The sequence below is a fragment of the Pelobates fuscus genome, chromosome 1 (genome assembly GCF_036172605.1).
Source record: "Pelobates fuscus isolate aPelFus1 chromosome 1, aPelFus1.pri, whole genome shotgun sequence".
NCBI classification, from domain to species: Eukaryota; Metazoa; Chordata; class Amphibia; order Anura; family Pelobatidae; genus Pelobates; species Pelobates fuscus.
In genome coordinates, this window is record NC_086317.1 from 393,890,303 (window position 1) to 393,903,204 (window position 12,902).

Sequence of the window (12,902 nt, forward strand, 5' to 3'; positions counted from 1 at the left end):
TAGACCCAAGAACTGGATCCTTTGAACTGGCACTAGTTCCGATTTGTTGAAATTTATTAGCCAGCTATGCTTTTCCAGCGATTTGATGGCTGTCCCCAGATCTAACTGTAGTTGAACCTGGGACTCTGCAATCAACAGCCAGTCGTCCAAATACGGAATGACAGCGATGCCCATACCTCTTAGAAAAGCTGAAACGACTACTAGAAGCTTTGTGAATACTCTGGGCGCTAAAGATAGGCCGAAAGGCAGTGCTCTGAATTGGTAATGTTTGGTTACCGATTGGCAGCATACCGCAAACCGTAGAAAACTTTTGCTGGATTCCGCTATGGGTACATGAAGATAGGCATCTTTCAAATCCAGGGACGCAAACCAACTTTTTGGGTGAATAAGCAGAGCCGCTGATTTTACTGTTTCCATGAGGAATTTCTTTTTGATAATCCGCTTGTTTACGGCTTTTAGGTCTAGAATAGGTCTGAACGAACCATCCGGTTTTGGCACCAAGAAAAGTCTTGAATAGGTGCCTTGATGTCTTTCCTTTATAGGAACTTCTTCCACCACTCTTTTTAGTAACAGAGTCGACACTTCTCGCATCAGAGAGAGTTCCATATCTAGAGACTGAACCCTGGAACATAGAAACCTGTTCATTGGGGCTTGTGATAATTCTAGAGCGTATCCGTGCTCTATCACTGTAAGGACCCAGCGATCTGATGTCGTCTCTTTCCAATGCTCTAGGAAGTGACTCAACCTTCCACCCACAGGCCTGGCGTCATAATTTTTTATTTCTCTTGGCAGTAAACCTTTCCTTCTTCCTATAATCAAAGGCTCTTTGCTGTTGACCCTTGAAATAGTTTCTACGAAAGGAACTTCTAAATGAGGGACGTGTCTCTGCGTTACGGCTTCTAGACTGCTTCCTATATGATACTGGTAAAGCTTTCCTTCCTTCCTTCATCTGTTTCAACAGCTCATCCAGTTTAGAACCGAAAAGTCTTCCTGGTTCAAAAGATAGTTCACACAGTGAATTTTTAGATGCCGCATCTGCAGACCAATTTCTAAGCCAAAGCGCTCTCCTGGCGACTGTTGAAATACCTATATTCTTGGCCGATAATTTCAAGCTTTCTGTAGAAGCATCCACTAAAAAATCAGATGCCATCTTGATATTTTTTAATAGCTTTAACGGGTCTTCCTTAGCTTCTCCCGTATATACCTTTTCTAGTTCTTCCAACCAAAGTTTTTGGGCCTTGGCAACGGATGACCCCGTAATCAAAGCTTTAGCTTGGGCTGCAGAAGAGATGAACAACTTCTTTAAAGAGGAGTCCATGCGTTTATCCATGACATCCTTGAGCCCGCTTGAATCTCCAATTGGTAATGTAGTCTTTTTACCTATTTGAGCAATAGGGACGTCCACTACAGGGACCGTATCCAGCTTACAGTCTTGCTCCGTTTCTATGGAAAAAAGAGTTTTAAAATGCTTAGAAATAAACGGCTTGTGACTAGGGAACTTCCATTCTTTCAAAATCAATTCCTTAATCTGTGGGTGAAAAGGAAACACTTTGGACTTTTTCCCGGTTTCCTCAAAATCAAAGATGCACTGCACTTCTTTAATCAATTTCCCAATGGCTTCATCTGGGAAGGCAAATTCCTCATCTGAGGAATCACTGCCTGAATTAACTTCATACTCAGAACCACTAGTTCCCGAACTAGTATCAGAAGCTTCCCAAGATCTCAGTCTTTTCTTAGCATGTTTTACAATCTGAGAATCTTGGGCAACAGAAGCCTGGACTGAATGTAATGCAGCTGACTGCATATCCACAAATGTTTGCTGCATACTTTGCTGCAACCAGCTGAGAAAAGTGGACATTTCTGTTCTCTTTGCTTCCTCTGAAGCTTCTTTTGAACATACTGAGCAAAGTTTCTTTTTACAACCATCAGGCATAGGTTGGCCACACACAGAGCACATTAAATGCTTGGTTTTAGATGCACATTTCCCCTTCTCAGCAACTAGACATACTGGGAAAACAAGAAAACAAGAAAAGGGAAAATAATCAAAATTTTCTCCTTACGGATTCAGGCTAAGAACCATTTAAAATGAAAACTTAGCAGTCTTACCTTAAATGGCCTGAGAGTGTGTTGGAGGGCAGGTGAGAAACACACTTTACAACCGTTCTGAGAGCTCCTGGCAAACAGAGGTTGCTGCTGGTAAATGCTCATATAAGTCCTGTAACCAAACGAAAACGCCCAGTTCAAATTTGGCGCCTGAATCCAGGTTCGCATTGCGCATGTGCATAGCGCTCTGCGACTCCCTGGTGGAACGCAACGCAACCTGTGCGTGCGTTCCACCGACAGGACCTCCCAGCCGACGCACGCCTGCGTCCTTCGTCATACCGGCACCTGGCACGGCAAAAGACGGCAAAATAAAATTTGAGGGACCACGCCGGCCGGCGTGTTGAAGGCTACTTACCGGACATCAAGGAAGCAGAGCCTCCAGAGCCTCAGCCCTTCTCACCTACTTCCTGGAGAACCTCCTGTCTAACCTCCCCTGCCGAAGGCAGGCAAAGAACTGGGGATGATCAGGAGGAGCTGCTACTTATGGGAAAGGAGGTAATTAGGGGAGGGATTAAAATGTTTGGAGATTTGCCTGCCTGTTTTTTCCCTCCAGATTGGATATCCCTGTGGTATAAGCACTGCCTCTAATCTGAAAGGAAAATCTTAATTAAACAGAACTTGCAATAAAGAAAGCCTAAATAGGGCTCTCTTTACAGGAAGTGTTTATGGAAGGCTGTGCAAGTCACATGCAGGGAGGTGAACTAGGGTTCATAAACAAACAAAGGGATTTAACTCCTAAATGGCAGAGGATTGAGCAGTGAGGCTGCAGGGGCATGTTCCATACATCAAAACTACTTCATTAAGCTAATGTTGTTCAGGTGACTATAGTGTCCCTTTAAGATTTTCTTATCCCCTGCTAGGTTAATAGTTTCCTAGACCCTGCAAGAGCCTCCTGTATGTGATTAAAGTTCAATTTAGAGATTGAGATACAATTATTTAAGGTAAATTACATCTGTTTGAAAGTGAAACCAGTTTTTTTTTCATGCAGGCTCGGTCAATCATAGCCAGGGGAGGTGTGGCTAGGGCTGCATAAACAGAAACAAAGTGATTTAACTCCTAAATGACAGTGAATTGAGCAGTGAAATTGCAGGGGAATGATCTATACACTAAAACTGCTTTATTTAGCTAAAGTAATTTAGGTGACTATAGTGTTCCTTTAAGGACTGAGCCAAATGTACACGTTGTGATCAAAACAAAACGTAAACAAAAACTTGAATTTGCGCTCTCTCTCTCTGTTCAGGCGTAATTCGCCTCTTTCAAATTATGTGCACCCACACTTATTATATATCATTTTATTCAGGGGAAACAGGGCTTTAATTTGACATTAAATATTTAGGTATGAAGCATAATTTAATATTAATATAAAAAAAAATGGGAACAATTTAGTGGTATGGGTGCAGTGGCTCCTGTAAATTTAACCCTGCAATGTTTACATTGCATGATTAAAACACATCACTAGCTGCTGTCATTCAGACAGCCACTAGATGCGCTTTCTCCTCCATAACAGAGAAAACGCTTTCCTGGAATCAAATACTGCAATGGATTGGAGAAGAATGTGGGTGATGTCAGCTTGAATGCCAACATCACCGAAGGAGGAGCTGGAGGCTCCAAGGGATGAATGCCAATGCTGGAAAAGAGGTCAGTAATCATTCTTTAATTTAAATTTTACAGAGAAAAAGTGTTTGACAGCACTGACAAAGCTATAAGGGAACCTATAGTACCAATATAACATGCTATTTTGGGCATTATACGCTCCATTTAACAATTGTTAAAGTTCTGCACTAGTAGAACATTCAGAAAAGACAAGCAGGCAAAATTTCAAGTAGTTCTCACCTCGAGAAAGTGCTACACTGTATACTGTATCTGCCTCATTAACATTTACTTTAATGCAGGTTTTGTTGCTATGGAGGTCCACATTTATGTAGGTGTCATTCAATTTTTCCTTCATAAAGGAGAACAGGTCAAAAATATTGAAGCCTTCCATTTCCTGTAATTTCTCTTCACTATCTACTTGGGTCACTCGTATCATTTTGGTACTGTTAATCCGGATCTGCAAAAAGAATATAAAAGAAAGCAACAAATCAGATCAATAGAAAGTCATGAAAAGCAATGTAGTAAATGTATCAAAAACATTACAAAAGTACATCCTGGAAAGCTGTGGGCAATATCGATCCTAAAATTGTTCTCTAAAGTGATTATTTATCATATTGTTATTGCACTTTTGTAGAAAATCTATCTTGTAAATGCATTCACAGTTCTACTATATATAATTTACAGTGTAAAAACAGTAATTTGCAGAACTGCACTTGGCATTCTGCTTGACACGGAGAACTGTAATACAGTTTCTGTGGACTAAAACAGTACAAAACATAAGAAATATGAGCCAACAAGTTCACAGCAAATGCCAACACCATATGGGGTGTATCCCTGAACATAACTTTTAGGGCAAAAGAAAAAGGGTATGGGTCCCTATCATGACAATATAATCTTTATTTTGTCGTTATAAAATAGTGTAGGATCCATAAATTCCCAGATTGTAAAAAAACCTCAGGCTCGTGCAGCTGATGATTTTTGTTTAGCACCAAAACATTAAAAATGGTTTAAAGCTGAATGGAATGATGGCGACAAGGGATTCCAGAGACTAAGCTCTAGAACGAGATGAAGCAGCCACAGTGTCCCTTTAACTTCTGAAGTCTTATAACACTGTGATTGTCACTTAGTGGCTCAATTAGTAACTACTATAACTAAATACCAAAGCACTACTTAGTTAACTTGATCCATAAGTTAAAAATATAAAACAGAGCAAAAGTCAAATTTTAAGAGATAGCAAAGACATACACAGGTTAAGGAAATGTTAAGGAAACATTCCTTTATTCTATGATGAAAAAAAAAAAATTAAGTATAAACATATAAACAGTTTACAAATTCTACAGGTCTACAATCCTGCCTGAAATAGCAACGGGTTAGTGTTTTCCTATGTAGATATTCTCATATTTAATTAAAAGGGATTTTTCCCCCCATTCTTACCTGCACCTTTGTCCATATGTCATTCCACTTTGGCTCAGTGGTTTTCCTGTAGCAGAAATTCTGAGATGCATTATAGCTTAAAATTGATCCCTCTTGAAGTGCAATAATATGTACCTTAGTTTCTTTAACAGAAAACAAAAACAAGACACATAAATGTAGACTGCAATGACAAAACAGAGGTAATATAGAATGGCTGTCTTATTACAAGCGTTCAACAGCTTTGAGTTAGTTTTAGATGTAACCACTTCCCACTGTTTGGGGGCTTTATAGGTTACAGGTATAAATAATTGAATTCCAAAAGTTATATTTTGACATTTTCTTTTTTTGGTATAAATTGGACTATATAGGAGCTTGTAAATTTAACTGGCTATATCAGTACTGATCGATCTTTTTAAATATCACTACTGAGCTTGCCACTTAAAAAAAAATACTTGGCTCAAACTGGCCAGTCCAAGCAATATCTATCAATACCATTGGATTGGAGTCAGCATAGGGTGGTCTACTGTATAGTCAGTAAAATAGGTGAAAATAACTGCCATATGATAAAGTTCAAATACATAATTCGCAATATCCTAGACCAGTGGTTTCCAACCCAGTCCTCAAGTACCCCCTAACAGTCCAGGATTTAGGAATTACCCAATTGTGTCTAAGATAGCATGTCAAACTAGCGGGCGGCCCACAATTAATATTTTTGAGGCCCAGCGAGTCGCGAGTTTGACATGTTAAGGCAGAGTAGTCACCTGCTCTCCTTACATTTGTGGGGATATTTATGGGATAATAATAGTAAACAGATGAGAATTACCCACTATTTTAATTGTCAGATCCCTAAGAACGTTATCGGGTAAGTGAAATGTATACCATATAAAGAAATCACAATGTGTTATAAAAATAGATACAATTTATTTTTATATTCAAGTAATAATAATTAACATGCGTGATAATAATCAATGGAAATTCAGTATAACATGAGTCTGCAATACAAATGGTAATATAAAAACATCCCCCAATGGTTAACGCAGTTTAGAATCTACAGCATTAGCCGTCAAGACAAGATTTACGACTGTCTTCACAGAGAAAGAATGTGAAAGTTTCACACAGAGAATAGAGTGCAGCGTAAGATTGTAAAAACTTTAGCGGACAGTTAGAATAACCCTTTCAATGCTGGCTAGACCTCTTCTAGGGATTTAAGATCTATTATGTAATTTTAAATAAAATAATATTTAAACCAGTCATTAGTCATTTCCTGGATCCATCCAATGAGAAATCTACCAAATTATATAAGCTGATATTTTAATAATTTGCCTAAACAGATATTAAATCTTATTTAATAGCAAATCAATACAACTGGATAAATATCACGATATGCTAACATGTGATAATAATTACATTAATATATATAATTAATATTAATCCCATCTGCAGATTGGGATGCTATAACCATATATATTCTTTAATAACTAAGATTTCTGAATATCGAAATCTGATCGTGATTTATCCAGTCATATATCATGCTATTAGAAAAATTTTAATTAATTTAAATTAATTAAATGAAACCAGTATATTTACCAGTTAAATAGATATTCTCACCAGATGTTCTCAGGTAGCTAAGTGTCAAGGAATGTTTCTCTGTCTTTTCTTTCTTAGCCTGCTTCCGACTTTTGATTTCTGCATACCTCCTTGCATCTGCCTTGATCCCTTTGAATGCCTCTCTTCCCTTTGTCTTGACTTTTTAAAGGGACAGATTCTCTGTTCGTCACTGGCTAATAGACCAATAGCAAATTGGAGGTGTGATTACCTCCCAGATAACCATTTTAGTATTTGGACTATAGAGGGCAGTCTTGTCCCACTAAACATACCTATCCAGGAAAGAGTTAACTTTTCCTGGTGGCTATTTTGACGTCATTTACGTTATCTATATGTTGCCTATAACTCAAGTTTACTCGTCAGATCAAACGGTTTCTTTAAGTTTTGTCCAGACTATGTGTCTCCAAATTCTGCTGTAATTTCTAATATGACAGTTCTTAAACTATTTCTGACCCCTTTAATACAATGGGAATCTGTTAGATATAGAAAGTAGAATTAAATTATTTAATCTTCTCTGTCACCTATGTCTGGGTTTAGAATTTATTATATTCCATTACACCTAGACAGTCTTATATTCATCCCCCTGCTTTCATTGTATCACTGGGTTTGTATAGACAACGCATTCCTTTAGGTTCAAGCTAAGGTTAGTGTAACAGAAAGGATAGAAATGTTGTGTCTCTTTGTTAACTTGAGAATAACAAAATGGATTCTGGTCTGTTCAGAGTGACTTCAGAATATACACTTTTAATTTCTACCATAGCACAAAATGTCTGCCGATATAAATACCTTGACACATTGCAGATGCCTACTCTGCTCCATCTTACTGCTCCCTCATGCGCGCCCTTTGTAGTGATGCTGGGTGCCAGAATTACGTCATATTCCGGCATCACTACAGTGAGGGAGCAGTGAGACTGAGCTCCTGAGAGAAGATCCCCACTGGACACCCGGGAGAGGAAGGCAACAATAAATAAAATGATGTGAGCGTGCGTCTGTCAGACAGTGTGATGGTCAGTGTTGCAATGGCAGCGGCTGGACACTGGAGGATCTGAAGGTGCACTGAGGCACGCAACGCCACGTCACATTCCGAAGTGACGTCAACATGCTCCACCTTGACAGGGTTTCAGGGAGTAGCAGGAATATCCGCTTTAGGGCAGGGTGCGGACAGCGCCATTATAGGTATATCAGAGGCTGGAATCCGGATTTGCATACTAACAGCGGCAATGTGAGTGGAGTCTGCTTGTTGGCTGTTTTTTTTTTTCTTTTTAAACAAAGGCCAGGGCTTGTGTGGGTTGCTCTGTTTATTTGTTGTTTTTTTTTTTTTTAATACTGTACTTGTCAAAACAAACCTACGTTTCTATGAATACTTTTTTTTTTTGCGGCCCACAAATCAATCCTTGTTTATTTGGCCTCAGCTAGCCTTTGAGTTTGACATGCTTGATCTAAAAAGTGTTTTAAGAAAAAAAAAACACTTTAGATTCAACAGGGTAGTCCCTAAATTCTAGACTGGTAGAAGGTTCTTGACGACTGGGTTCAGAATCCCTGTCCTAAGGCACGGTTTTGCAAATGGTATGCATTTATGGAGTATTTTGAACTTGCAGGTAGCTAAGCACAATGCTTTTTATTTTTATCAAATGCATACATGGAGTTTACAAAATAACAAATGAAAACTGTGCGTGTGAACATAAGAAAACCCAAATTATGCAATATTATTATTAAAGGACCACTATAGGCACCCAGACCACTTCAGCTTAATGAAGTGGTCTGGGTGCCAGGTCAACCTAGGATTAACCCTTTCTGCTGTAAACATAGCAGTTTCAGGAAGGGGTGATTAACCCCTTCCTCTCCATTCAGCCCGGCAGGAGTGGGATCCTGAAGGTGGGGGCACCTTCAGGGCACTATAGTGCCAGGAAAACTAGTATGTGTTCCTGGCACTATAGTGGCCCTTTAACCAGCAGAGGATGACAGCAAAAAGATAAAATGAAGAGTTGAAAAACCTCTAGATAAATACAAATGATGTGTACAGTGGAACCTGGAACACAAACTTATTCCGTTCCAGAAGACTGTTCGAGTTCCGATTTGTTTGAGAACCGAATCAACATTTCCCATAGGAAAAATTGTAAATTTGTTTAATCCGTTCCGGACCCCCAAAATTAAATGGATGAGGATAGGCAACTGTTCTTCTGGCATTACATACAAAAGCATATAAAATAGCTATGTCAGGTTCAAAATATCTAATAGCCCTCTTTCCTCTGCTTGTATCCTTATGTCCATAGTCCCTTTGTACTCTGGTATGCTTCTCCTTTTTCCACTTTCTTCTTGCATAATAATTCTGATCATATCCCTTCACCCTTTACTTGTGTCCCTTTGGTTTTCCTCTCCCTATATTCCCCTCTATCCCTTTACATAGTCCTTCTGCCAATATTTCCTCATCTCACACTTGTATCCCATGCTTCCCAACACTTGTGTCCCTCTGTGAACACCGCGTGATGTGTTCGGGTACCGAGGATCGTTCGCGTATCAAGACATTTTTTACGCAAAATTTTAGTTCAACTTCCGAATTTTACCAGAACGTTTGAATTCCGAGGTTCCACTGTATTTATACAATTATATATCTTTGTAGAGAAAAATTTGTTTTCCGTGGGCGCTATTAACCCCTTAGTGACCAGATAGTTTTTCAATTTTCTTACTGTTAAGGACCAGGGCTGTTTGTGTTTAGCTATAATTTTTCTTTTACTCATTTAATGTACACACACATATTATATACCGTTTTTCTCGCCATAAAATGTTCTTTCTAAAGATGCCATTAATTTCATCATATAATTTAATATATATATTTTGGGGGTCAAAGTTAGAAAAAGTGTGGGTTAAAAAAAAAAAATAAAAAAAAATAAAAATAAAATTATATATATGTTAAAAGGCCTGAACTTGTGGAGGCCTGAATTTGTGGGAGGAGTAAGTCCCCTACTTAAACTCCCAGCCCCTACTCACCTCTGCCGTTCAGCTGATTGTTTGGTCCCCATAGCAACCAGCAGCATAATCATTTCCTTTTTAGAATGTCCCAAGAACCCATGCCAACCGAAGAACTGACTGAAGATATACAATTCACGCCAACCAGACCCGAGTCTCCAAGCGATTCTCTCACCCTTTCAACCCCCACGTCCTTGAGAGCATGGACTATTCCCAAAATTACGGCCGAACTTAGGCTCAGGGGAATCCCCTTCCCGGCCACAGCCAGAAAGGCTGAACTTTATAGGCTACTGACCCACCAAGCCCCCGGGCCTAGGCCAGGCACTAGCTCTCAAGGACTACCACCAAGTTACAGCACGTCCAACCAGGATACCCTGGCAGAGATCTTGGCCAATCTTCAGGCCCTCAATAACAGACTATCCAAGGTGGAGAGCGCCATCTCCTCCCCAGGTACTACTGCGGTAGTCCCAGCTCCTATCACGATAGTCCCAGCCCCTATCACGATAATCCCAGCTCCTATCACGGCTGTACCCATCATACCTACATGCCCTCCCATACCCCCCCCCCCCCCCCTAGCACCAGGCACAACCATTACACCATTTGAGTCACCAGCACACTCCGTCCCTGACTCTATCAAGAAAGATATATTAGACGGGAAGGACGTGTGTCTGGTGTCTCTGCTCATAGCCTCCCAGGATGTTCTTGAGAACAAGGCCTTCAACTGTGGCGACATTTCTGTGGTACTCAAGACGAGGGATCCCAGGCTTAATAAAAAATTATCAATCCCACAGTTTGTGATAGCCTTCGGGATATATAGAGATGTTATTTGCACAGTGTACCCACACAGGAGAGAGGAGTTAGACCTTTATCTGCACAAGGTGGTGGATCTAGGCATCAAGTACGGGGGCTCCTCGTTCTATGACTACCACAAGTCAGTGTCAGCGAAGGCGGCGACCCATCTAAAAACAGTTCAATATCAAAATGAACTGGGGTCAGATGGACACTGAATTGTTCTGTCGCCACTTCGCTGGACTCAGGCCCCCGGCTTGTGCTATATGCAACTCGACATCCCACATGGCGGACTTATGTCCAGTCGAAGCAGATCCCACCACCTCCACACCCACCTCTCACTCTTTCACACCTCACTCTACTTTCACCCCCTACAGCAAGTCATCAGGTGGTCTTCGGGATAAGCTAGGTAGGCCCATCTCCTTTCTAGGGAAGGCGCAGGTGTGCAATAACTTTAACGCAGGCTCCTGCAGTTTCAGCGCCTGTAGATTATTGCACATCTGCTCCATATGTTTCAGGGCACATACTAAGACCATGTGTCCAGCCAGGTTGTCACCAAACAAATGACTAACCGACATAAACATCGACAACCTGGTTTTTTATCTAAGGTCTCACCCTAGCAGGCATCTGGTAGATTATCTCACCACAGGGTTCACTAAAGGGTTTCTCACGGGTATAGTTGCCATTCCCCCAGGTACATTTGAATGCCCTAATCTACAGTCTGCACGTTTAGACCCAGTCTCCACAGACTCCCTCATTGCCTCAGAAATCACCAACGGGTTTATGATAGGCCCCTTCACCTCTTCACCATTTTCCTCCTGGCGCACTAACCCCATTGGCATCGCTACTCACAAATATTCTAATAAAAAACGTTTAATTATTGATTTATCGGCACCGCACTCCTCTTTTGTTCCTAGCATAAACGCACTCATTCCAGCAGACGAATTTTCACTTCAATACGTAACCATCGACGACGCCATACATTCCATAATTTCATCTGGTAACCGACCCTGGCTTAGCAAAATGGACATTACTAACGCTTTTAAATTACTACCCATGCACCCCTCACTCTGGCACTTACACGGTATTAAATGGCGTGATCTATACTACTTCTCTACACGACTCACTTTCGGTTCTCGTAGCAGCCCCAAACTGTTCGACATTTTCGCAGAGTCGTTGTGCTGGCTGCTCCTGAACATCACTAGGTGTCACTCCGTTATCCACTACCTCGACGACTTTTTACTTATAGAGCCAGGGTCAACATCACCCACATCAATCAAAAGCACTACTGCACTATTTGCCACACTTGGAGTCCCTTTGTCCCCAGCCAAAACTATAGGCCCCACTACCAAATTGACCTTTCTGGGGATAGAACTGGACTCTATTAACCTCAAAGCTAGCCTCCCTCACGACAAACTGACACGTTTGAGAGGGGAAATAGACTTGTTCCTGCAGAATGATGTTTGCACTAGGAAGGAACTTCAGTCCCTTCTCGGATCCCTGAACTTTGCCATGCGCATCATTCCGCAGGGAAGATCTTTCATATCCAGACTTCTTTGCCTGATGCACGGAGTTCCGGACTCTGGCACAGTTTCTTTGGACCCCCACGCCAAGGCTGACCTAGCTATGTGGGGGAAGTTTTTGAAAGACTGGAATGGAATCTCCATGTTTATTCCCCCTCTCTCCACCTCTTCACCCATCATCCACACAGACGCAGCAGCCAATACCGGTTTTGCAGCCATTTTCGGGAACCACTGGTTCAGGGGCCATTGGCCCACTGAGACGGATGCCTTGCCAGGATTCAGAGAGACCTCAGCTTTATTTGAAATCTATCCCATTGTGGCGGCCGCACACACCTGGGGTCATCTCTGGTCTGGCAAGGCAGTCAAATGCTACTCTGATAACTCGGCAGCTTGCGAAATCGTGAACAAAGGGCGATCATCTTCCCTAACCATCATGCGGCTGATTCGCAAGCTGACCTGGTTGGCAGCATCCGGCCAGTTTCACTTAGTTTGTTTTCACATCCCGGGGATTCACAACACGGCCGCTGACGCTCTCTCTCGTTCTCAATTTCAGGCATTTTCTCAGGCACTCCCAACGGCTCACCTACAACCATCCAGGACACCACGGTTCCACGAGCTAATCCTGGATTAAGCACACTCTTGAACCACGCTAGAGCACTCACTCACCAAGCATTATCACCAAACACGGCTATCACTTACAATAGGGCACTTAATATATTTAATAAATTCACTGCAGAGTTCGGTCTACAAGGTGACTTCTCTATTCAAACCATGGTGGCTTTTGCCTCCTTTTGCCACCTACACCTAAAACTATCCCACAACACCATTAAACTCTATCTCACGGGGGTCCAGCACCACAGCCTCACCCTTTTCCCTAACAACACGCCTTTCCTTTCTTCATATCCCATC

General features: G+C 41.4%; 1 protein-coding gene across 1 annotated transcript in view; it reads right to left on the reverse strand.

Moving 5' to 3' along the window:
• Positions 1–12,902, reverse strand: part of NEMP1 (nuclear envelope integral membrane protein 1) — a 59,870-nt gene that overhangs the window by 32,678 nt on the left and 14,290 nt on the right. The window contains exons 2-3 of the mRNA XM_063444767.1: positions 5,131–5,252; positions 3,937–4,153 (exon numbers count right to left, since the gene is read on the reverse strand). Coding sequence (XP_063300837.1) covers positions 3,937–4,153; positions 5,131–5,252 — 339 coding nt within the window. The remainder of the gene's footprint in view (positions 1–3,936; positions 4,154–5,130; positions 5,253–12,902) is intronic.